This window comes from Leptonotus elevatus, chromosome 1 (assembly GCF_054856555.1).
Source record: "Leptonotus elevatus isolate MCC_2025b chromosome 1, RoL_Lele_1.0, whole genome shotgun sequence".
NCBI classification, from domain to species: Eukaryota; Metazoa; Chordata; class Actinopteri; order Syngnathiformes; family Syngnathidae; genus Leptonotus; species Leptonotus elevatus.
The window spans coordinates 52,687,962-52,715,383 of record NC_141239.1 but is presented as its reverse complement, the minus strand read 5'-3'; the positions used below and the strand labels follow the sequence as shown (position 1 = coordinate 52,715,383).

At 40.7% G+C, this 27,422-nt stretch overlaps 1 protein-coding gene across 3 annotated transcripts in view; it reads left to right on the top strand.

The window, feature by feature from the left end:
* The window catches only part of LOC147184600 (vesicle-fusing ATPase), a 47,136-nt gene that overhangs the window by 12,797 nt on the left and 6,917 nt on the right, over nucleotides 1-27,422 (top strand). For 2 of the 3 annotated variants that reach the window (XM_086069418.1, XM_086069427.1), the window contains exons 2-13: nucleotides 10,625-10,642; nucleotides 16,323-16,408; nucleotides 19,308-19,407; nucleotides 19,856-19,895; nucleotides 22,979-23,145; nucleotides 23,257-23,367; nucleotides 24,150-24,225; nucleotides 24,957-25,112; nucleotides 25,326-25,525; nucleotides 25,620-25,785; nucleotides 26,080-26,154; nucleotides 26,954-27,141. In XM_086069418.1, the coding sequence (XP_085925544.1) occupies nucleotides 10,625-10,642; nucleotides 16,323-16,408; nucleotides 19,308-19,407; nucleotides 19,856-19,895; nucleotides 22,979-23,145; nucleotides 23,257-23,367; nucleotides 24,150-24,225; nucleotides 24,957-25,112; nucleotides 25,326-25,525; nucleotides 25,620-25,785; nucleotides 26,080-26,154; nucleotides 26,954-27,141 (1,383 nt within the window). The remainder of the gene's footprint in view (nucleotides 1-10,624; nucleotides 10,643-16,322; nucleotides 16,409-19,307; nucleotides 19,408-19,855; nucleotides 19,896-22,978; nucleotides 23,146-23,256; nucleotides 23,368-24,149; nucleotides 24,226-24,956; nucleotides 25,113-25,325; nucleotides 25,526-25,619; nucleotides 25,786-26,079; nucleotides 26,155-26,953; nucleotides 27,142-27,422) is intronic. The other variant, XM_086069437.1, reaches the window with a different exon arrangement.

The window sequence follows — 27,422 nt, the reverse complement described above, 5'->3', positions numbered from 1 at the left end:
GAGACCCGAGGAAGGACCAAAGAAAACAAAGGAAGGTGAAATCCAGCACCGACCAGACACCACCCACCGGGCCACCGACCAGAGTTCTTCACTAACCCCAGAAACATCTAAATTCCAACAAATCCAAAAAATCAGGGAGACCTCAAGAGACCAAAGGAGAGACTGAGGAAAGGAAGGAAGGACAAACGAAGCAGAGTGAGATCCACAGACACCAGCCTCCACCGATTCAATGACCTGAGGAAGAAGCAGATTGCGTCTGAGTTTTGATAGATGCTGGTGTGGTGGATCTGGCATGCATGAAAATCTCCACCAAAGAGGGGAGCCGTCGACCCCTGCCAGGACAGAGCAAGCGCAACACCTCAGGGCCCCCCAGGCAGCGCCAAAGGGCCCCCAAGCCCCCAGACCCCCCCCCCAGCACCCCCCCCCCGCCACCCCCCCCCCCCCCCAACAAAAGCCATCCTCCCCCGACCCCACCCCGACCAACCAGCAGCCCCCGACCCCCAGCCCCTGGGGACCCCCCGTTCCCAGGCATCGCCGCCGAAGAGGGGCCGGACAGCGGAGCGGAGAGGGCACCCGCACCCAGGCATCGCCGCCGAAGAGGGGCCGGACAGCGGAGCGGAGAGGGCACCCGCGCACACCCCACCCCCCGCCGCGTGGAGGGACGGAACACCGGGGGCAGAAGGGGAGATGGGGGCACCGGAGGACGGCCGGCACCCCCGAACCCCAGGCCCAGCGGGGAAAGGCCCCGGTCGCCACTCCAGCGTTCTTAGTGAAAGCTAACCCCTGTTACTGTCCGCCAGCTCGCCGATTGGCGAACTCTACCCCTAAACCTTGAATGTGACCCCACCCAGTGTGTATACAAGTGTGTGTGTGTGGTGCATTAAAATTGGGAGCAGGTGAACTGGAGCAGAGGGAAATGATATCCCCACGCTCCGATCCACCCGCCTCCCAGGCATGTCAGTGAGTGTATGTGGTGCATAAAAAAAATAAATAGTGCAAATCTAGTGCAGTGAGTTAAGAGGAGCGACCAGCGCCCCCCCCCCCCCCCCCAACCGGGCGGGGCAGGAGGCGCACCCGCCCACCAAACCCCCATCCACCCCACTGGGACCCCGGCGGGCATATGGGACCAGCCCGGCGGGGCGAGATACTGGGGCCCGCCCGAGGTGCCAGGATGTCCACCGGAGCGGGGCGGGCACAACACCAAATCTACCCATCCCCCCGGCCCCCCGAGTGCCGAGACCCGGGCCACGGATGGAGCCCCCGGCCCAGGGGAGGGGAAGGAAGGCGTACAGGGGAGGGGGGAAGGGGACGACAAGAAGGCAAGGGGCAGCGGCAGGGCCGCAGAGAGAGGGGGAGAGGAGGAGGAAGGGTGACGAGGGAGAAGGGACAGGGAGGCGGAGGACAGGCGGGGAGAGGCGAGGAGGTAGAGGCAGCATGGGGGAGGAAGGGGGAGGGGAGAGGGAACCACGGGGCACCCCGGCGACCCACAGGCCCCGAACCGCGTCGCCGGGCCCAGAGCGACGGACCACGCTTAATATTTGATAGCACACCCTTTTGTGTAAAAAACAAACAAACCATAAAACAAACAGAAATCAATCATTGCCCGTAAGCATTAACAGTTTTCTCACACTTCTCTTTTCACTCTTATTCTTCCAATTGCTGTTCTGAGGTATCTCCAGAGGTGTTCTTTGGGATTTAGATCTGGACTCATTGCTGGTCACTTCAGAACTCTCCAGCCCTTAGTCTTAAACCATTTTGGGTGCTATTTGAAGTGTGCTTTTGGTCATTATCGTGCTGCAAGACCCATGACCCCTGACGGAGACCAAGCTTTCTGACACTTGGCCCAACATTGCGCCCCAAAATTGTTTGGTAGTCTTCAGATTTCACGATGCCATGCACACAGTCAAGACATTTGTCCCAGAAGTAGCAAAGCAACCTCAAAACAAACATCAGTTAACCTCCACTTTTTTTTGTTGTTGTTGTAGAAACCGTGTTCTTTTAAATGAAGGCCTCAATTAATTTTTGATAAACCGTACGATGACCAAAAAGCTAGACTTTGGTCTCATCTGCCAAAAATATATTGACTTCTACTGCCACAGTGCCATGGACTGTGAACTTCTTGTTGCGCACAGTAGACACAGGAACATTCAGATCTCTGGAGATGGACTTGTAGCTCTGAGATTGTCCAGGATTTTCCAAATTTTTGGTTTTCAAATACTTTGATAATACTGTACTTTACTCTTCTTTTTTTCCCCCCATGCTTAGTGTGGTACATACAGATACACAACACAAGATGAGTCACCTTCTTCCCATTTTAACTGGCTACAAATGTTATTTCTAAATTTCCAACACCTGTTATTTACCACAGGTGAGTTTAATTACAAACTTAAGTAGCGTGATATGCTTCCAATACATTTAGGCCCTGTCCACACGAAAGCCAGTTTCAATGTATCCTCACAAGTTTCTTACCGTTTAGGCTGTTCATCCACACGATGGCGCGGTTTCGGAGCTTGAAACCGATCACTTTTGAAACCGGGCTCCAGAGTGGAAAGATTTCAAAACACGTTCCGTACGCATCCGTCTGGACACCATATGCAGGAAACTCCTCCAGTGATGACGTAATGGTCGCAGCTCGATGACGACGCATTGTCGCAGATTGATGACGTATGCGCCAATTCTCGCGTAACTGTGCGCGAACTGTCAGTCTGTCAACAACAATGGCTGATAGCCGTGTCATAGTCGCTTTGCGCAGCCTCCTTAGCTTGCTTATGCTTTTGCAAGCAAAATATTTTGCGTCTTTATTCCGTCGTTCAACAAGCGGTGTTGTACTTGAATCACCCGCCATTGTCACTTCTCCTGTGTTCGTCTTTTTCCATGTTGTTTTGATACATGCAAAGCCATGTTTGTTCTGTAGATTGCAATAAAGTTAGAAAAAAACTAAGTGTTCATCTTCTTCGCTGATTCTTCTTCTATGCTTTCCGTTAACTCCCTGTGGCTGCGCTACAGCGCCACTCCAGACTTGGCATTTACATTACAGCCGTTAAACGTCCTCAGCGTCTTCTTTTGGACACACGCAAGTCTTGAAATGATTCTGTGTGTACGAGATTTGTTTGAGGAACAAACTTTGCTTCAGTCTGGACGGGGCCTTAGACTTTCTTAAAATTATGAAGAGGTGCCATAATTTTGTCCATTTTTTTTTGTTCTGTGTGAAAATGATCAGATTTGGATGTTTCCCTCCTTCTCTGCTTTTATTTTGTGTTGTTCCAAAGCAAACAAGAGAAATAGATCTAAATATCAAAGAATCTGTAATTGCTACAGTTTTGTGGGAGAAGTGGTGTGTTATCTGCAGAGGCGGGCATTTTACATATTTTTGCCAGTCTGTCAGTCATTCGTCAGCACCCTGGGCCACCTTCCATCATTGTCAGTCTACCGTTTTAGTTTTTTTGTTTTTTTAAACCAAACTAACTTGTAATCGGCGGTCCGTTGTTTATTTTATCTTTATCTTCCATCGTCACTTCATCACTGCTATTTTAGGACCGACCAACAAAGGTGGGTATGTCGTCAGTCAGTCTGTCACTTTTAGTGGACAAAACCAAGCAATGATACTCCCATTATTCGACTGTTGCCACTTAAATTCACAATATAAACAATTCACATTGACTGCCGTTGCATAGTCTGCCATTTAATTTTCTATAAGTTTCTCATCATTGGTCAGCAAAACGGGGGTCGGTCGGTGACGGACAGTACTGGACAGGACTGCCCACCTCTGATTTTCCGTATAATGCAATGAATGAAGAGATGACTTCCGCTTTCGCTCATGGATAATACACTTGAGCCGTCTGAATCTTGTTTATCAGACTCAAAATAGACAAGAGCAAAAATTCCTATCCATTGCAGCACAGTACAGCTATTAAAAGCCACTGTGCTCCACCCTTATCCTGCAGCATTGATTGTTGGTGCAGACATGTAGCTGGATTCCCCCCTGAGTATCAGCACTATGAATAATTCAGGGTGATGCTTAAAAGTGAGATGTTTGAAATGAGCAAGAGAAGAGGATGAGAGTGACCACTTTACTGTAGCGCACAGCTATCAGAGGATATACTTGCCTCAGAAAAAGTGGAAATAACTCAGGGAGCAACATTAGACACTCACATGCGGGGAAATTATTATTAGTAATTAATATCAGGCTTGATAGATGTAGAAATTGGGTTTTATTGGTTTGTTTGATTGCAGGTTAATTACTAAATGAAGCCTTGCTGAGTGTGACATTGATAGTCATGAATATGCGAATGAGGTCATTAAAATATATTTATTAATGTGAAACACAAAATGTTTGCCTATTGCTACTCAAATGTCAATCATCTTTCACAAAATTGTGTGGAGAGAGTTCAATCAACATTTTACCGAAATCTAAAAGGATGAAACAGGCTCAGCATATTGTCATATAGTCTTCTGTTTACAGCATGTTTCTCCCAGCTTGTATCAATGAATGCTCCTCGATGTCGTCATTTGATGGAGATGTCTCCTAAAGATGACGTCATGCCATTGACACATCAGAAATACACAGTCATGTCAGAATTTATTGCTATCACCACAAATGTCCACTTTATGCTTTGTGACTCAAGTAGGATTAAATTAACTCAAATATCACTAATGTCACTCTTAACGCTTCACAACTTTACAGTTGTAAAGATGAGTGCGATTGGTCTGTCCCAAGTGTGTGTCCTCCACCCACTCCACCCAAATACACGCAGTGCATATTTGAAATAATTTTAATTAATCATGTATATATATATATATATATATATGTTGCTTTTGCATTACTTAATGTGATAAACTGAACAACCATCAAAAAATAAAACATTTTTTTCTTTTTTTGAGAGCTCAGTATTAGTCATTCGTTAATCTTCGATTCAACATGTCATCATCATTGCTCTTTCACTTTTTTTTGCGCGCGTGTGTGTGTGTGTACATATGTGCGTGTGTGTGAGTTTGTGCTCATTAATTCACCTGAAACCTATTAAAAATTCCATACCCTTCACCTAAACCGAATACTTCAGAATCCCGTCGTCAGGAGACCCAAGGAGTGCTCAAAGAGGAGTGATCAAAGAAAAGAGAGAAAAGTGAAATCCAGTGCTGACCAGACACCACCTATTACACACAGGGTTACAAACCAGAATCTTTCACCAACCCCAGAAGCATATACATTTCAACAAATTAGAGAGCCCTCAAGAGACCAAAGGAAAGACTAAAGAAAGGAAGGAAGGATAGATGAAGCAGAGTGAGATTCACAGACATCAGCCTCCACCAATTCAGCGACCATATGAAGCAAATCGTGTTTACATTTCAGTAGATGCTGGTGTAGTGAATCTGGCATGTATGAAAAACCTCCACCAAATAGGGGAGCCATCGACCCCGGCCAGGACAGGGCAAGCACAACCCCCCAGGGCCCACCTGGCCCCGGCAGCGCCAGGGCACAACCCCCCGGGCCCCGCGGGGGCCACCGGCCGGAGAGCAAACCCAGGAGCCAGGAGTGCCCCCCCACCCCAACACGGCCCGCGCCCCCAGCCCAACGCAGCAGAACGGGGCACGGCAGGCCCACCAGGCACTCCACCGGCCCACAGCCCCCGCTCCCCTCACGACCCCCCTGCCCCCCACCCACCACAGCCCAGCCCCCCCGGCCCCCAAACCCCAATTTGTCACTTTGTAATATCTTTAGCTAAAACAGGTGGTTGAAGCGTACCCTGAAGTGTTGGAATTTGTTTCTTTACCATATTTTTAACTTGCAGATAATGTAAAAAAAAAAAATCAGTTTTCTATTTTGTATTTTTGAAGCAAGTTTGCATATGATATAAACGTATTATCTGAGAAAAGATGGTAGATATGTGTAATTCATTTCTGCTCCCACACACCTAACTAAAACGATTGACTGTTAAGTTGAAAGTCTGGGTTATGCCATATGGGAGAAAGCCCGCAGGGCTCCAATTAGGCTTTTGTAATTTCTAGTGCCACCAGGCGGTCAGGGTGGTGGAAATCATTGGGTTTTTAAAACAATTGTGTCGCTTAATCGATGTTGTAATAAAGAGTAAATCTAAAAGTCTGAGGTTGTTACAATCCTTCTGTTCTAGTTCCAGTCAACAGTTAGTATCTCTGTTGGGTTGTGCCCATAGAATGATATATTGTTGCTGGTTAGCTATATAGTGCATACAATTTGGTGCCTCTAGACCTCCTTTGGATTTGCTTTTCTGAAGTAGATAGACTGATCTTTGCTTTTTTTTTTTATTCCAGTAGAATTTTGTTACGGCCGAATCCAGCGAATGGAACCAGTTAGACGTAGGTTTGAATGGAATCATTGAGAATTTTTTTTTTATTTTGGGTAAAACTTTCATTTTAATGGTGGCTATTTGTCCTATTAGAGAAATAGGAAGATTATTTCAGCGCTCCAGGTCACTGTGAATGCTATCCAGTGAAGTGTGGAATGAAGTTTAAATGAATTAAATCAGTTAATTTAGGTGAGATTTTTATGCCTAAGTATTTTAAATTACCTATAGGAAAAGAGTAACGTGGGTAATGGCTTGCAGCGTTCCATGACTTTTCTGTAATAGGTAGTAGTGTTTATTTTGTCAAGTTAATAGAATAATCTGATAAATGTGAGAATTTAGTTATTAAGTTAGATCAGGGGTGGCCAAGTTCGGTCCTCGAGAGCCCCTATCCAGCCTGTTTTCCATGTTTCTCTCCACTAACACACCTGATTCATGATCAAGATTTTCATCAGGCTTCTGCACAGCTTGCTGATGAGCTGATAATTACATTTGGCTGCGCTGAAAGAATGGAGACATGGAAAACAGGCTGTATAGTGGCTCTCGAGGACCGCACTTGGCCAGCCCTGAATTAGATACTTCCCCTAACGAGATAGCAGGTTCTTCTAAATAAAGTAAAATATCATCGGCATATAGATTAATTTTATGTTCTGTTACCCCGGAGTGAATTCCTTGGATCCTTCTATCCTGGCGTATAGCTAATGCAAGCGGCTCAATAAATATCGCAATAATAAAGGTGACAATGATTATTAATTTTCCTTATGTGACCAAATGCATTTCAGAAATAGTAGCAAATAAACCTTAGAGTCAAAAGTACATTCAGCATAGTCAAGGTTGGGAGGGTTACTTTTAAAATGTAATCCATTACAGTTAAAAGTTACCTGCAAAAAAATTTAGTTGGTAACGTAATCCAAGTACCATAATATTAAAGTAATGTAACTGGATTACTTTAGTATTACTCCAATATCGAGTATGCTCATGAAAACAAAATAAAAATAAAAATCACCACAATATATATTCTATACAATGTGCCCTTGCTATTTGCGGGTGATAGGGACCCGGGCAGCTTACAAAAAGCAAAAATCCTAGTATAATTAAAAAGCACGTAGGCTATTGATTGATTGATTGATTGATTGAAGGCCATATGCTGTTTTCGAACTGTCACTGAAAGCAACAACACCTCATAGTTAGATAGATATAAAGATAGATAGAGAGATGGATGGATGGATGGATGGATGGATAGACATCCAATGAGGATGACGATGTGTGACATCAACTGCAAAATGAACTTTTATCCCAGTCACAAGTTTAGCCGTGTATATGTTGTGTATGATGTTTAAAATAGTGAATTGGTGGGAGGAAGATTTGTTTGGAAGGTGTAACTCACATTATGGTTGTAGGCTAGTGGGCTAGGTAGCAAGAAGCTACAGCGCGTAGCATGCCGCTGGACTCTCAGCTCAAACTTTCGCTCCGAGTAGGTTCCAGTGAATACCGGTCGCCATTCCCTCCTCCCGTCCGTGAAGCTTTTTCAAACTGCCCGCGTGTGGAGGACACGACTAGTCAGTTTGTTCGTTCCCACCTCCCCGACAACGGCAACGGTCTCACACGCGCGGGCGTGCACGCGCTCTCTCGTCTGTCTCTGTCTGTCTCTGTCTCTCTCTCTCTCTCTCTCTCTCTCATTCTCGCCCTCTTTCGCACTCTCTCTCATCGCAGAAATTGTAATCCTCGAAGTAATCCCCGTTTTTAATAAATGTACCTGTAATCTGATTACATGTTTTTTCCTGTAACTGTAATGGAATACAGTTACATTTATTTTCCAATCTGATTACGTAACGGCGGTACATGCATAGTAATGCCAAGTTTCAGTGTGTGGATGGATGTGGACCTAAATGTAGGGAAGCAAGGTGACAAAGCACGGGTACTCCCCCCCAAAAAAAGTCAAAGTACAAACTTGACTTGATAAGGAACTTTGGTAGAGACACAAACAGCATTGACAAGACTGGACAATGAACCAACAAGGACTGAAAGAAAGCAGGGAACTAAATACACACACTAACAAGACACCTGGGCAAGACACATATGGCTGAGGGACCTGATTGGATGACACAAGGGTCACAGATGGACATTATAAAATTTGACATTGACAAAGGGAGACACAAGAAAAACATCTAAAATGCAAACATAAACCAAACCAAACACAGATCAAGACAAGTCATCATGAGCCAGTGTAATCAAATCTTAATGTTATCAACAAGTACTGCCCCACATAGAACAGACGCTCAGCAACACATGCATATTCAAACTAACATAATCAAGAAACGACATAAACAGGAATTATAAATATTTAATTTGACATCCTGCGTTATTTACGGTCTATCGGGTACATGCCCATTTTCGTACGTCACCGTTGGGGAGCTACAAGTCTTTGGCAGAGGGTATTTAAAATAGCCGTTGGAAGCTCCCTGATGCTCGGTCCTTGCGCCTCGATGCGCATTTAAGACAATTGAGACGCTCCTTTGAGAACAACTTCCGGGTCGCTTTCACTATTTTGGAGAGCGAGGAGTTAGGAACGATGCAATTAAGAGACTTGAGATGAACCCTTTGTATTTTTGCCTTCGCTGACTACCTACCTATTAAGCAAACACAGCCTTTTCATTAAACTGGGTGTTTTTGGAATTGTTTTTGGTCTTTAAGTCTCAAATTTGGGTCCTCTCCCTCATATTGTTCATGAGCGCTATCTCTAATGAACTAGTTGGTGAATTGTATTGTAGGAGGCGAGCTGTAGTCCCAACAAAAGGGCCATTAAGTTGTACAGTCTGCAACAGGAGAGCCATAAGCATCTCTTCCATGTGGGAATAGAAGATTAATTTCCACTGATTACTTTTTTTGTCTCTAATTATATTATCATTATTGGCGTGGGTGCACATTTATTAGATTCAATGTTGGGCGGATGACATGAGTATGAGTAAAATTCTTCCATGACTTGAATTTGAATGAAGACAATGTGATGCAATCACATTTCTTACCTGGGGACTGCACAGCTGGAAATGTCATCCATCCATCCATCCATTTTCTGTACCGCTTGTCCTCACAAGGGTCGCGGGGGTTGCTGGAGCCTATTCCAGCTGGCTTCGGGCAGTAGGCGGGGTACACCCTGAACTGGTTGCCAGCCAATCGCAGGGCACACAGAGACGAACAACCATACTCACAATCACACCTATGGACAATTTGGAGTGTCCAATTCACCTGCCATGCATGTTTTTGGAATGTGGGAGGAAACCGGAGTACCCGGAGAAAACCCACGCAAGCACGGGGAGAACATGCAAACTCCACCCAGGAAGGCCGAAGCCTGGACTTGATCTCACAACCTTTGCACTGGGAGGCGGTCGTGCTAACCAGTCAGCCACCGTGCCGCCTGGAAATGTCATGAATTTGATTATTATTATTATTTTTTTTTTTTTGCCTTGGCATGATTACGCATGGATCACTACAGGTGCATCTGTGTCCTCTTATGACTTCTACACCTTTTCCCCCTTAAGCCAATTCAGTACACTAAAAATGCAACTTTTCTGCATTTAATGTGTTTTTCTTTTCCATATTGTTTCATTACCTCCTATGTCTTGTTTCCGAGCATGTTGGCTAATATTGCAAACTAATCCAGTTCATGTAAACATTACATCAATACTACCAGAATACATTTGAATGACCCTGCTCTACCTAATGGAAATTCAACTTCATGGTGATTAATTTATTTAATCATATGTGGGAAGGTATTAGGATTTTGTGTAAGCCTACATTATCCCTTGTGTATTATTGGGCATTTTCCTCATCCTTAATTGACAATTAACATGAACTCTCGTCGTAACAAATTCGTCTGTGTTTCACTAATCACCCCACATCGAGACTGTTATCACTCATTAATATGGGCAAAGAAATGCGGCCATCTTATAAAAACCTGCATGTCGCTTTGCATATGCAATCCAGTTGTGGTGTACGAGATCTGGGGTAAAATTGCCATTATGCTTATTGGGCAGTTTAAAAACAAAACTTCCCACGAAGAATTTGTTATAGTAATTAGTAAAGAACAAATGCAATGTAAGGAAATACTCTCATCTCTGGCATTCATGCAAATTAATGTCATCAGTCAATGTACAGTCCACATGCATATATGTGGCATGCATGCAAAAAAAATCCATGCTTGTAACTGCAGTTATGCTTTGCCACCACGGCCTCGCACCGCCACCTCAAGTCTCAAAAACTGTCTTCTGTCCTTCCTCTTTGCTTGCCTACGCTGGTGCCACAAGGTGGTAATATTTTTCAAGGTATGTATGGAAACACAACCGTTAAATCCATCAAACCAGTACCACTACTATCTTCTTTTTGCAATTCCTTGGGGACAGTTAATGTTTCCCCCACCTGGCAACCACAGGATGTAATTGCCCTGAGAGAGTTGGTTGCATAGAGGAAGTGCGCCACTGTGGTAGGCTTGGTCCCTGGGCTGGGACAAAGACATGAACCTAGCCACTCAGTGCCACATGCAAACCAGAAATGGAAATCCTCTGTCATTAGTATTCATTCATTTATTTCCCAGGGTGTTCACCAACCTGTGTAGAATTCTTGAGGCCAAGTGAAAACAGATTTAATGCATTACGTGATCGCTGTTTGACTTGGGGTAATCCAAACATATTGCTTGAAAATAAATGAAATGAGAGACTGGTGTCTCTGAGCACGAGCCCCCGTTGGCCTGTTAAAGATGGTTGCAATAGTTTTCTTCTTTGCAGGTAATACATTGAACACAGATTGATTCATTTAATAACATAAACTGTAGATGAGGGTTTCCTCCCCCTTCCTACCACAAGCACAGCGATGACCCAAGCCTCATAAGGCCAGCAAACACTGAAAATATTTGGGTCAAAAGTTACCCAATTATAGATCAAAAATGGACCAATCCGCTTTGTGGGTCTGACCCAACTTTCTGGGTTGTTTTATACAAAACGACCCAATTTTTTGACCCAAGAAAAGGATCTGACTAATATTTATAAGTTTTTTTACACTAAAAGATCCATTTCTTGACTCAAAGTTGGGTCAAATTGACCCAAGTAAAGGATTGGTCCTTATTGTTGACCCAATTGTTTTTAGAGTAAATACTACCCAGTCATCATAATAATAGTAATAATAACAATAATAATAATATGATTTAATAGCCAATTAGTAATGTCGTTTAATTTATTATTATTAAACATAAAAATAAAATATAAACTTTATAAAAAAATATATTTATTTATAAATATAAAAATATTAAATATCCTATTTTGTGAATTAAATTGGGGTGGACATGTTTTATTATTATATCAGCATGCTGCAATATTATATTGAGTTTGAGAACACCATATTTATTTTCTATATACTGCTTATTAAATATTTGTTCCCATTTGAATTGTTTTAGTATAGTGCATTTAATATGCGCACTCAGATAGCAGTCCGAACTGTCAGGTATCATGTTCATATCCTTCAAGAAAAAAAAAGATGGATCCCAGTTTTGGGACAGACAGAGAAGTTGTCCTTGCAGGGGGTGGGGGTGGGGGTTCGGTGCAGTAACACATAAAACTGCCACTAATGCACATTTGGTTGCTGCGTGACTGTGGCATTAATTCAAACCACAAGATATCAGAGAAACTGTCGTTTAATTTGTCAGAGCCCCATTTGTATGTGTTGGGGAGTGTTGTATTGATGTCTTGTTTAGAATATGTCAGATCGTGATTAAAGATAGTAGAACAATGTTGGTTGTACAAGGATTGGTGCCAGGACTGCTCTACTTTTACATTGACAGTTTCATTAACATTTTTTAATATTGCGTGATGCATACAGTGACACTCCCAGCCCGCATTGGCTTGTAAAATGCCAAAACGATCAAAATGACCTGGTACCAGGACCAAAAACAACAACAGAAACCACCTTGAGACCTTGTTTCTTCAAACTTAAAGAGAAGCTTGTTTTTAAAACAATGAACACAGGTTATTCCTGTAAATATATTGCATATCAACTTCCTCGAAAGTTGACGAGTGTTATTTTTAATTTTTATTTTTTACCAAGGGGACTTGACTCATGTAATATGCTCCACATAATAACAAATCGATTCCATAACCGTACCATTTCACATTTCTGTTGGATAGACCTGCAGGGACCCAGGCCATACGTATCTCCTTGAATCGCTAAGGTCGGAGCAAATCTATGTCCTTCTAGAACGGATCTAATAGCTTCTAGTCTGGACAGCGTCTATTGCTTTATATTCTTTAATTCCCCATACCCAAGCAGCATAATTTAAAATAGGTGAAACGCACACATTATATAATAAAGTATATGTACTATAACCAAGCTCCTTACATACTTTAAGTTTATTGATTACCGATCCCAAAGCTCTTCCAGCAGAGTCAGCAAGGGTCCCTGTTCCAGCGTCCAAACTCATTAATTTGGAAGAAAAAAGCCTACATTTAAACACATTCTCAGGGAACTAAGTCAAAATAATTTAACTGATGCTTCTATCCATATTTTTTCCTGAATTGCATTGTTTGTGTTTTGTTCTGGTTTATAGCAAGTCTCCATTTATGACACCATGCATATATATATATATATATATATATATATATTTAACATATTCTGTCGAGCAAGCTCACATTCAGCCATAAGAATAACATCACTTGCATACAGCAATATGCCCATATTAATTTAACAAATGTGATGATGGTGCCATCTATTTGCACTACTATGTTTCTCTGTTTATATTATCTTATCTTATCTTATCTTATCTTATCGTATCTTATCTTAAATTCATCCAGACAGTAGGCCTTAATTGGCTTTTTTTATTCTATAAAGCTAGATTTAGCTGTTCCTAAACAGGGTTGAGGAAAGTGCCTCACCTTGCTTAACTCCAAAAGGTGTGTCAAACCAACCATCATACAGTATATCATTAATTTCAACGCAAGCCACTAGATTTTTACACAAAGTCTGAATTGCTTGATAAGATCTTCCATCTACGCAAACTTCCATAAGTTTTTATTATTTAATATATAAGAATAATGTTTATAGACAGCACTGAGGAGACTTATTCTGAGGGTTATTCTGTTTTTTGATTACTTTGGGATTGGCTTAACAACTGATTTTAATTAAGTTATACTCAAAACAGGTCTTGAAGAGATGGAAAAGAACATTTAAATGTTTTGGTGACTTTAGGGCCTCATTTAGAATACTTTCAATTCCAGAAGCTTTGTTTAATTTAAATTTGTTTACAATAGTTTGTTTTCAAGCATCAAAATACACGTTTCTGATTGATGTTGGCTAAAATAGTCTACTGGCAATAACTGGTAGCCGCAAGGTACAAGCCGAAGCTGCAAATTAGATGTAATGTTATACATTTTTCGTGAATTGGCTGAGCTGCAAAAAAAGACTATTTGCAGGTGACATTGGAAGACAGCGCAAATCACTCTAAGCAGTTGAATCTCAGTCAGTGCTTGCGACTAAAATCTCAGCTCGGCGCTGTGTGGAGTTTGTGTCTTCTCCCCCATGCTTATGTGGGATGTAAACTGTTGTCGCATTGACTCCAAATGAGGATATTAAATGCACACAATGAACAAAATGCTCTGTCAGCAGCATCGCATCAAATCAATCATTTGTACTGATTTTGTCAAACAGATTAATGCAGATGTCCAACCAATATCCCAGCAGGGCATGTTTTGAATTGTCAATGATTTAGAGGACCCTGGCGTAGACACTTACCGTATTTAAGGTGCATTACTAAGCAACTCAAGTTGCATGTTTAGATTTTGTCTTAACATTCCACTGTAGACACACTAGACCAGGGGAGTGTGATTGTGTCTGGACTGCATCAATTATTCCACAAAGAAGGGGGCTAAGAATTCAAAAAAGTACAACTAATCCAATCTTCTCAATCTTTATTGGTAACGGTTGTACAGAACGTGAACAAGATTGGTGACTCGGTCCTCTCTCTCATCTGGGTTTCTTTGCATAATCCTCAGTTTATGTACCGGTAGTTGAGTAATGGTGTCGGATTTCTTGGGCACCACTACGTTCTCTGTGCATTCAAGACATGTCGGGGTGCCTCTGAGCTCAACAAAAAAACATTATGTCTCCTCTTTTTCTTGAAATTGGCTGTTCTTGTTGCAGCCTTTCTCTTCACGGGAGGTTTTAAAAAGAGACATGAGGTCGCAGGGTGTCTTTTCCTTCCACTTGGTGTCAGTTCAGTACTCTGATTCAACGAAAGCTGTCATGAGCCTGACCTATGCTAGCCCATAAGTGATTAAAAAAGGCAATGGCATATAGAAAATGGTGGTAACTGCAATAACATTAGAATTTAATGTCAAGTCAATAGGGGACCACAAAATATCATCCTGCGGCACTTTGAGACCCCTGCTTTAGACAAACTACTCATGAGCTGTTTTGTCTTTCTTTCTGTGCACCGATTGTTTTGTAAACTTCCTTTCCTTTTTTTGTTTGTTTGAAGGTGTGCGTTGCCACATTACCTTACACACGTTATCATGTGATGCCTGAATGAAATAATTGAAATAGTCTCTGATCTATTCTATTCTATTCTATTGTGATGCCTTTATGAAATAATTGAATTAGTCTCTGATTGATATTACTGGCCCTGTTTCTGAGTTGCCTTAAACAATATTGGATGTGCTTGTTTACTTTGTGGTCAAATGTGCTGGAAACCACAACATTTCACAATACTTTTATCCAACTGCCAGAAAACAATCAGGTTAATGGTTTGTTTTTTTGTATTTATTTCACTTAATGCCATGAGCCTGCTGGATATGACCCAGACCCACCCCTAATAAGTGAAATCCTTTTTCTTTTTTTTTAAACACACTTATAGGCTTACTGCCAGACGCCTAATAAAGCCAACCACCCTGAAGAGCACTATAGAAATGGAATGATACATCAAATATATCTTGCGATGTTCAAATCAGGTGAACTTTAAGGTTCTTGTATGGAACTTCACAGATGCTTGGCAGGAAGCTTGTGCTCTGGAGCAACACAGAGATCAAATAGGATACAGAAGCACTCATGTGGAACCAATCAGTCAAATCTTTTGGATGGTTCGCTAAAAGAAGTGGCATCAAACAATATATGTTAGATCTGCATTTGTTGGCTCAGATGGATCTGCCAGCAGTAAACCTAATTTATTGTTTGAGGCACTGTTGGATTGCTTAATGTTGTTGCTGTGGTGACCATGTCATGTGCTTCAACTGCAGTAATGTGCATTGGAATTTCTCCATCAGCGAGCTGGAGCTCGCTGCTGAGTCGGTTTTGCTGCAAAAGTCTTTTCATTTGATTTATCGAGATGAAAATGGATGGAAATCTACAGCAATAAAATACTGTGTATAGAAAGTTACATAATCATCGCACTCACACTAATGATGTAAAATACTGCACTTTCCATTCCAATCAAACCTGATAGCACAAAATCATAAAGTGCAAAGTATAAAACTTGAACTCTATTTCTCAACTTAACCTACATCTACTCTGCTTTTCACCAAGTGTTACTTTTTAAGAGGCTTTCTAGTCCATAACACGTCAAATAATTTTTTGGTGTACGTTTCAAGCCATCTGTTAATGTGCTGAAAATGTCTCGCTGCATCTTGGCGATATCACTTTCACAGCTTTGGTGATGTAACGTCATCTTCAGCCATCTTGGGTTTTGTTTTTGCTGAAACTGCCTCCATCGTTTTTAATCATTTAATTTGACAACTTCACATAATGGTGCGAACTTTTTACCTACAGTATTTATTATGATACCTACGTGGAAACCTATTCATAATTTGAGCATTATGAATGTCTTTTTCTTGACTCAAAAAATTAGTAGGCTGCAGACTAATCAAGCTTGTCTTTGGTGCAGAAATTCTCATGCATGTAAGTTTATACAGTATGCCTAATACTGTTCTTCTCTTCTTTTCCCATTCTGCTTTGCCTCTGTCTTTGCAGACCATGCAAGCGGCACGATGCCCGACAGACGAGTTGTCACTGACAAACTGTGCTGTGGTCAGCGAGAAGGATCTGCAGTCCGGACAGTGAGTCGTCTTCATTATCAGCCCACGCATCTCTCTCACCAACTCCGCTCAACTTTTGCTGTTTGCAGTCTTACTTTTGATTATTATTTTTTCATACGGGTAATAGTTTATTTTGCAACTGGGTCTAGAGATCTATTAAAGGTTTTATGACATAATCACTTCGACACTGGAAACGATTCATTTCATCTCCATAATTTCCCATGGAAATATTGATTCTGCATTTGAACAAATTGTATGTTGACCGGCGGCCCAGAACAGGTGTGAAATTAGATGTTCCACTGTTTGTGTCTCCCAATGCTATCATCCAACAGGATACTTTACCATGACTTCACACGTACTTCTGGGTGGCAAAAGTCCAAGGTTCTCTGATGTCACCCTTGGGTTGATTCAGCAGACAGATTGCACTGAATAAAATACCTTATTTGGAGGCTAAAGGCTTGCATACTGCCATCATTTGTAAATGAGCCTGGCCTACAATTGAGGAGATCTTTTGGTTGCTGATAGTTTGTTTGGCCAGGAATTTCCCCATTTCTAACAATGAAGGCAATGCTCACTTGAGCTTGACTTTTCTGATGCTCAGATTAATGCCACAGACATGCTCTTGACAGTCAAATGAGTAGTGTCATACTGTAGCGTAGCAGCAGGCTGGCCAAAGACAACCCATCCAAATATTTTTCAAAACTATCCTCAAGAATGATTAATAAATTGATGCAATCTGATACTGTTGCAGCAAGGCGTACTGTTTTGAGGCCTCTCTGTGATTAGTTTGCATTCTCCCCCAGATGCATCATGTTCAAATGTTTCTGTATATCTACAGAAATTGGCATAAATTACCAAAACAAAATTGAATCTGATAAAATTCACAATTTTCAGTAAAAACATTTTCAATTATGTCAATTTTACCATTGGAAATGATACAATGAAATGAATCATTTTCAGTTATAGGGTCATATTTCTATGCCCAGTGCAAGCACAGTCTACTGTGCGCATTGGTGGAGTTTTCTTTCTTTTGCAATTTTCGTAAATGGGTTCAGCTAGAAAGGGGCATTTGTGCAATTGCGGGAGTGAACACAGTGATATGATTTATGGCCAGTCGTAGCAGCTTCCCTCAGCAAGAGCAAAGTACACTCTAAAAAGAGAGTTGTTGAACCAATTTAAGATTACAAAGTGAATTGTTGACCAGCTTTAAAAAAAAAAAAAAAGTTTCAACTGGTAACACACGATTGAATTAACTTAACCCAAAGTGAATATATTAACTTTCATTAATTATAAATTAATTAAACGTAATTTATTCACTTTAGATTACCTTTGGATTAATTTAATTCAATCATGTGTTTACAATTAAAGCATTTTTTAAATATTGCTTCAACTGGTAGCACATGATTGAATTAAGTAAACTTAATTTAACTTAATTGAATCGTGTCTTTTTAAACTAATTTTTTACAGTTGATCAACAATTCAATTTCTAATCTTAAATTGATTCACAAATTATCTTTTGGAGACCGCCTTGCAACCCCATTAATGCACGTATGTGCGTAATGACGAACCACCACCACACACACATACACGCACACACGCACGCACACACACCCCCACACACCCAGACACACCCCCCCACACACACACACACTAATTGTGTCACTGTCAGGGGTGTGATTGTTACATTGTATTAAAGGTGATTATGATGATGATGATAATAATAATGATTGTGCATTTAATGAATTGATTTCTACAATTAATCAAAGGGTTCAATTTCATGCTGATGTCATATCATATAATGAAATACGACGACATCCACAACATCTATCAGTGGAGCTCAAAATATGTCTGCCTGCACCTTGATCAAATCCATTAAAATCACGTTGCACTACCTGTGCCACAACTTATACCTGGTTTCACCTTGTCTAAAGTTTTTGTCATCAAATTGTCAGGAACGCCCAGCAAGGCGCAGCAAGGTCTGCCAAAGTCCCAAACACGGAAAAACTAGACTTGAATGAATTGAATGAAGATGCGCCATTGTTTATGGCATGTACACACGCGCCTGTCTACGACCGGACTGGGCCAGCCTGAAATATTGACAGGAGCTCACTGATGGACTGACGATGCCTAGCCCTGGGGAAAAAAGGGCCCGAAGTGTTACAATCACAAAACAATTACAGTATTAATATTAGTATTTTATTATTCTGAATCTTAGCAGTCAAGCGCAAAAAGAACTTAACTGCAAATTACATTTAAAGGTTAAAATAAGTGGACCCTTTGAGTGGCAATTACATCTTTACTTTTAAAATAAACAGTTCATGTACCATTGTTTATGATGATGAATGATGATAATCAATTATTATCTATCGTCTATCCACCATAATGCTAATCTATCATCATCATCATCATCATTATTATTATTATCATTAGTAGTAGTAGTAGTAGTAGTAGTGCATCATCAGAATTAATGTTCCATATTTGTTAGTTGTATATTTTAGGCAATCAACTTGTGATTATTTTAATAATTGATAAATCTGTCAATTACAAAAACAAGTCTTAATTTCCATATAAAAAAACAGGACATGATTTCAAATTGTCCATGCAGAAAATGCATACATTAAGATTCAGTTACTAGCATGGTCCATAACATATCAGAAAAACATTGGTAAATATGTTGATCATTGTTTCCCAAAGTAAAAACATGTTTGCTAGTGTTTTTAGTTTTTTTTAATTCAACACCATGGATGACTGCAGAAATCTGAGAATATTTACTGTTGAGAGGCTGATATTTCGAGGATTTCGACAATGCAATAATAGGAAACCTTATAGTATTTGAAATGCTCTGCAGTCGCCATAACAGTAATGTAATGTGATGATTTGTTGAATTCATTATTAGCAAGTTTAATGACTCTCTCCACAGACATGTGACTGTGAAGACCACACCCAACCACAAATTTGTGTTTACAGTCAAGACCCACCACACTGTGGCACCTGGTTCAATTGCCTTCAGCCTGCCGCAGGTACTCACACAAATATATTTGTCTACGAATTTAAACATAGAAGAGGAATACAAATTTCACTCTGCATTGAATTGCATCATCAAGAGCTCTTTCCCAAAATTCTACAAATCCATTTGGATTATTTTGAGAAAAATAACCTTTGTTTCGCTGCAACCAATAGTACTTTCTGGTAGAAAAATTCATTGGCTCAGTGTGAACAAGTTGAACAAAAAAGAAAAAGATAAGACAATGTGTGTCATGGTCAAATAAGTCATCATCATCAATCATGGTTTTTATCTAATCTTGGAAAAGAACTCTTCATTGATGACTTGTGTTTTGCCATGATTTTGAAGTAGTTAGGATTGATTAAGTAATGACTAAGAGTAATCATTCTTATGCCATAATTCTTTGCTGTGACCGTAATAAACCTTAACTGACCTCATTGCTCTTTTCTTTATCTCTCTTGTAGCGAAAATGGGCCGGTCTCTCCATTGGCCAGGAGGTGGAAGGTATTACTCTCTCTGATTGTCAAATCAGTTAGCGAAAAGCTATAACTTTTGCTTAAGGTGCTCCCAGCGTACTTGAACTGTCAACCAAATAGTCCAGTGGCTTAGTGAAATGATTGTGCAATTGCAGATAAAAGCATAATTTTTTGCATGATGGTTCTTTAGAGTCAGTTATTGAATTTTAGCCTAGGAGCCCTTGTCAAATAACTATTTTAAATATCAAATAGTTGGATGGTTTCGCCTAGATTCTACAATACTTAATGGAGGGTGTACAGCTACCAGATGTCTTAATACTTCATTTTACACATAATTTTGGAGGTTTAATCATCAATGGACAATTTCAAATCATATTCATCTTCTTAAATGTAAAAAAACAAACAACATTTTTTTTTATAATTCATGTCAATCTTCTTTTTTTATTTTATTTTATTTTTTTAATTATTTTTTTCTCTTTTTTAAAGAACTCAGTATTGTTCATTCGGAAATGTCATCATCATTGCTCTTTCTTTTTTTTTCTTCTTATATATATATAATTCATGTCAATCTTCTGACTATCCCCCCCATATATATAAAAAACAACTTTTGTGTAGATGGATATTTCCAATATCCGAGTTGGGCTCCTAGGCTAAAATCCTTTATTATGTCCTAAGGAAGCCTCAGACAAAATTTGGCGCTTTTATCCGCAAGTGCACACTGAAAAACGTGCGCTAAGCCTCTGGACTAAAATAAAAAAATCACATACCTGTGTAATCAAAACTGCCATGTTGTATTGTATATGTTGAGTTGCATCAGAGGATAAAATAGGGTTTCTATCTCTAAAAAGTTAACCAAAGTTAAAGAAAGAAGGAAAGAAAAACAAAACAGGAAGAAACTATTTGTCCTCTTCTTAAATTCTTACTTTTTGGGATAGTTCCCCACATTTAAGATTAAGCTAATCAAAGAAATAGCAGAGATACCTAAGTACTTTGTAAATAAAATGCTGTTTAAATTTTTTTATTTTTTTATTTATTTAAGGGGGAAATTATTCAAAGCTTCCTGACCTTGTGTGAGGAAGTACTTGCCTACTTTGGTAAATAGTGAATTAACTGTGGCTAACCACATTTTTTGGAAAGCTGAGTTGATTTTCCCTGAACACACCCAAGCCTGATTATCTGCCGACCTGTTCAATCAAGAAATGACTTAAATAGAGCCTGTCTGATTAAATGAAGTCAGCCAAAAGTTCTTAAAAATCTGCCCCGATCCAAAGAAATTTAAGAACAAATTTACATTTATTAGTCTTGAGAGTGCTACAAAGTCATTCCTAAAGCTTTACAACTCCAGCGAAACACAGTAAGAGACATTACCCACAAATGAAGTATTCATAGAACAGTGGTGAACAGAAATTACCCTAAGAGCAGAGCAACAATCCATCTAGAACAGTGGCGTCAAAGTCCGGTCCTCGAGGGCCGGAGTCCTACAGATCTTGGATATTTCCCTTCTTCAACACAGCTGATTCATGATCAGTTCATTAGCAAGCTCTGCATAAGCCTGATAAGAATCCTGTTAATTGGAATCAGCTACAGTTCGAGTAGGGAAACCTCTAAAACCTGCAGGACTGCGGCCCTCAAGGATCGCAGTTTACCATCCCTGTTTTAGAGGTTTACCACGTTCTGTCATGATAAGGCATGCATGGATGAGAGTGGACCCAAATGCAGGGAGAAACGGCAGGACGACAGTGACTGGACGGGATGAGAGGAAGCTGGACGCCATGACTGGACGGGACGAGAGGAGGTTGGACGCCATGACTGGACGAGACGAGAGGAGGCTGGTCGCCATGACTGGACGGGACGATAGCAGGCTGGTCGCCATAACTGGACTGGATGAGAGGAGGCTGGTCGCAATGACTGCGTGTGTCCAGAAGAAGACGATGAGGACGTTTAATGGCTACAAAACCAAAACATGACATGTTCAACACAACTGATTGATATTTAAGCTCATCAGTGAGGTCTGCAGGTGCCTGATAATTATCCTGATCGTTGAATCAGGTGTGTTGGAGTAGAGAAATCTTGAAAACATGCAGACTCAGGCCTTCGAGGACCGGATCTTGATACATGTGATCTAGTAGGTCACAAAGTGTTAATCACCCAACAATACAGAAGAAACTGGTTAAATATGACATCCATGGCAGGGTTGTAATGTGAAAACTAATGTTGACTAGAAAATAACATAAAGGCTCGTCCTCACAAGGGTCGCGGGGGGCGCTGGAGCCTATCCCAGCTGGGGCAGTAGGCAAGGTACACCCTGTACTGGTTGCCAGCCAATCCAGGATAAAGGCTCATTTTGTGCAAAACAAAACTTCTAAATGCCTCTCAGGACTGACAAGATGAATGTTGAACTTTTTGGAAGGTATGTGTGTTTCATTACACCTGCCGTAAATATAACACAAGTTTTCGGAAAAAGAACATCATACTAAAAGGTCAAACATCGTGGTGGGAGTGTTGACTCTTCCCGTGGTTGTTGGAATCATGAATTCTGCTCTTTACCAGAAAATCCCAAGTGAGAGTGTTGGGTTTGTGACCTCAAGCTGAAGCACAGGACAACTATCCAAAATGCACACCAGGAAGTCATCTTCTGAATTGCTTAAAAAAGGCGTCTTTGACTAGGCCACCCCGCCTAGTCAAAGTCCAGACTTGAATCAAGTTAAAATGCTCGAGAATCCTCCAGTGTTGGGTTTAGGGGGTAAATTATTCAGCTTAGATTTTTTTAACCCCCTTAATAAATAAAATCATTAGTGTATTTAAAATGTAATTTTATGTCCACTTGGGTCATCTTTGTTTGATCTTTACATTTGTTAGATGAGCGTAAAAATCAAGGTGGGCAGGCAAATAATAAGAATTGGAGAATAGGGCAATTACTTGTGCATGACACTTTATTGTCATTAGTTATTAGGAGACATTAACAGTGTGGGGATTCCAATGCTCATGTGTAATAATACTTAAATCAAGATTTGTGCTTGCTGCATGTTAAAATCTTTAATTCTGTTTTGCTTTCTGTATATTTTTGATGGATTGTTTTATGGCATAAATAACAAATAAGTGTGCCCGCAGTGTCCAACTACAACTTCGACAAGTCCAAGCAGTGCATCGGTGCCATGACAATCGAAATTGACTTCCTGCAGAAGAAGAGCACGGATTCCTCACTTTATGACTCGGACAAAATGGCTGCCGAGTTTATCCAGAAGTTCAACAGCCAGAGCTTTTCTGTCACCCAGCAGGTTTCTTTCTTAGGATTTGTTTTGAGGCAAAGCATACAGGAGCCATTGATTCGTACATGCGGCATACTTTGTTGAATTTTGCAAACTTTTCCTGTGCCGTTCTTCTCCCAGCTGGTGTTCAGTTTCTGTGACAAACTCTTTGGACTGGTTGTCAAAGATGTTGAGGCAATGGATGCCAGCATCCTCAAAGGTGAGGCAGCCACTGGAAAGAAACCACAAAAGGTATGTGCCTACCTGCGCAGCATGTGTTTTTATTTAATAGATCAACATACAAGTGCTTTAATTGGTAGGACGCCAACCGCTTAGATAGACAGTACTCACTTTTGCTGCTATTGTCATTAACGGCTGTGTGTTGAGGTATTTTGAGGGGAAAGTAAATTAATACCAATACAGTATCTGCCTCTGAGACCTGTGGGAAAAAATATCTATGCCAGCCATACACACTAGGCTGTTTGGATGACAAATTAGGAACACTATCGGGTTTATAAAACAGGTTTGTCTTACTAAGTACACACATTAAATATCTGACTGTTGATGGCTGGGCGATGAACTCGTTCTGTTAGTTCTGCATTATTCTGACATTATCTATAGACATACCTCTGTTTCTACACTCTAAACCAGGGGTTCTCAAATGGGGGTACGTGAAGGCACTGCGTGAGATTTTAAAATATATTTAAAAAGTACAGTATATTGTAAATATTTCAGAAAAATAAAAATTCATAAAATATTTTTTATATTCATTAGGCTATTTTATTTCAGTGTCCTAAAAACCAGCATCCCTCTCATAGCAGACTGGTTCAGCCCAACTTGTCATATGCCACCTGTCAATTACTTACTAATTAATTAATTAGTTAATTATTTATTTTTGAGAACAGAGCTTTACTATGATCCCAATTGAGAACACTTTATGGTGATTTATGAAATTAAATCAATAAAGATTGTTAAAGTTATTTTGTAGGTAATCTTATTTGAAATATTGTTTTTTCTTCTGTTTCCTTTGACAGATTGATGTTGGGCTTCTGGTGGGCAACAGTCAAGTGATTTTTGAGAAGGCAGAGAGTTCATCCTTAACTCTTGTTGGTATGTTCCTTATTTAAAATGAAGAAAATCAGCTGAAGCAGTATCTTATCCATGAATTGAAATTATTTATTAAATACGATGTCCCGCCCTAAACAAGGCCTGATTGGTCCGACCTAAAAAAGGTCGGTTGCAAACGGATCAGCGGGAGCAGTACAAGATGGATTCCCGTAGTATTTGTGAACAAATACGGCAAGAATTCAGCTTGTTGGCAAGGTTAGAAAACCATCCGAATTGATGTAAATGATACTGGCTGAGCTGGACTCCGATCCCTCATTCCTGTTCAACCACATATTTCTTTATTCCTTATTGCCCCCGCCATTGGCCCTGCCGCTACGGCCTCTGCGGTCCCTGGCCATAAAACCCATTCTGCCAAGCGCAGCCATTTTGGCTACTTAAGCTGCCCACCACCACTTTGACCGTTTTTCTTGACACTGTTCACGATTACCTGTTGAATGATGCACTTTTTGTGTGAGTGTGTGGTGACCCACAAGGGATAGATAATGACCATCAACCTTTAGCTTTAAGGGAAGGGTGGGAGTATGATGTTTTTTGGTTCGAAGGGATGATCGAGATCAAAGGTTTGAAGGCTAGTAGCTTGTTGCTTGCAGGTAAACAGTTTGCGTGGAGAAAGAGAGATGAGTTCTCTTCGTCTCCAAAATGTATAAAGTGCGCGTGTCTATGTGTATTTATTTATGCTATTGTTCAAGTACTTACTGATCATTACTCTTTAGGTAAGGCAAAAACGAAGGAGGCACGGCAATCAATCATCAACCCAGAATGGAACTTTGAGAAAATGGGCATTGGAGGTCTGGATAAGGAATTCTCCGACATTTTCCGGAGAGCTTTTGCTTCCCGAGTTTTCCCTCCAGACATTGTGGAGCAGATGGGTGAGACATTACCTTCAGTTTTTTCTTGTTATAGTTTAAGTATCATTTATAACATATGCGAGTTACTCGCTGTGGCAAACCCTGACTGATTGGGACTAAGCCAGAGGTCAAAACAATGTGTGGTAATATCCTTTATGAGGCAGAAACATTTTTAAATTTTCCTTCTCTATAATTCTCAATAACTCTTTGCTTCCTTTGGTTTTCCGTGTCCAGGCTGTAAGCACGTGAAGGGTATCATGCTGTTTGGACCTCCAGGCTGTGGTAAAACCCTCATGGCCAGGCAGATTGGCAAAATGCTTAACGCCCGTGAGCCAAAGATCGTCAATGGCCCTGAGATCCTCAACAAATACGTGGGAGAATCAGAGGCCAACATCCGCAAGTTATTCGCTGACGCAGAGGACGAACAAAAGCGGGTGTGCAACTGCGTGTTATCATTTACTTTTCAGAAACTGAATGTTTTAAGTTGTGCTTTAACATGTCTGGCCTTTTCATCTCCACCTTGATTAGCTGGGAGCCAACAGCGGCCTCCATATCATCATTTTTGATGAGCTGGACGCCATTTGCAAACAGAGAGGCACGGGTGCTAGCAGCACAGGTGTGCATGATACAGTGGTCAACCAGCTCCTCTCCAAGATTGATGGCGTGGAACAACTTAACAACATCCTGGTCATTGGTAAATCATGGCTCTCTGTGTTTTTTTATTTTAAATTATGTATCTGATTATTATTATTAGGTCAAAAGATTTTCATCATGAGACGCATGAAAATCCACACTTTTTTTGTATGATCAATGTATGATCAAACTAAAAATTAATGAAAATGTGATGTTTATAATGAAAATCCTCCAGCATTTCATTGTGCACACTACAATCTTGGGTGTAGTATGCGTTTTGCCCGAATACATTGGGATAGACAGTAGAGAAATTTTCATTTTCTCCGTCCATCATCCTTGTTTCTGTTTTCACCAGGGATGACCAACAGGCCTGACCTGATTGATGATGCCCTCATGAGGCCTGGCAGGTTTGAGGTCAAGATGGAAATCGGTAAGTGTTGGACCCACGTTTCGTCTCATACTCCCATTTACTCGAAACCTTAATATAATAATATTGTGAAGAGCAGTTTGTAGGATACGTGACATACAAGTGAGCATTTTGAGCAAGCACAAAAAAAAGAAAGAAAAATAATTCTACATCATCCAGGGGTAACACACACAGAACTGAAGTCAAACAAATCAAACATGTAACGTGTGTCTCAGACGCACTTGGTCTATCTCTTCAATCAAACTTCTGATTCTGTCGTCACCAAGGCTTACTTACACTTAATGACTGACTGAGTTGTGGTTCACTCTCTTGACTTTGTGGGTTCAGTTCCCACTCACTGTCGGTGTGAATCTGAGCTTGAATGCTTGATTATCTCTATATGTGCCCCATGATTAACTGCCGACCATTCCAGGTTGTAGTCTGCCTGAAGTCAACAGGGTCAGGCTTCACGTCATCAATTCTGAACAGGATAATCTGTAAAAGAAAATTAATGGATGGATAAATTAATGATCAACTACCATTTATCACTCAAAAGAGGTATCCTTATTTGTAAATCATAACTAGCCAAATTAGTTTGAAGCGCACGCCAAAACGGGTTGCTTTAGCTACATGGTTCCAATTCTTGGTAGATGTGTACGTGTGTTTGCTCTACTCATGGTCATATTTTCATCACAAAAATAGATTGTCTTATTGTTTGAAGTAGCAACCATTGATGTAACATACAATTGTTGCCTTCATTCTAATCACTGTTAACGTGCCTCCTCTTTTACCAGTCACCTGTGTAACTGTCTTATACTACCAGGTCTTCCTGATGAGAAAGGTCGTGTTCAGATTCTCACCATTCACACTAACAAAATGCGAAGCTTCAACCTGCTGGCTCAAGATGTCAACATCCCAGAGCTGGCATCTGAAACCAAGAATTACAGTGGTGCAGAGCTGGAGGGGTTGGTCAGGGCTGCCCAGTCCACTGCCATGAACCGACACATCAAGGTCCGTTTGGCAATGATGCTTGTATGGAATATTGCAGCATTGATTTTCTTGATGTGCAATGGGTTGTTTGTAGGGCACTCATTGAAATACTGGTGAACCGAAGGTTTCAGCTCACCAATATTAAAGATATTTACAAAGTACTATGCTTTGGAAATAGAGTATCGTATTTTTGAAATTGCATTTTACGGACAGTTAAGTTCAGTTCTCTCTCTATCTCTTTCTCTCTCCCTATCTCATCCTCCCTCTTCCACTTCTATGCCCCCAGTCCACCTCTCTCGCTC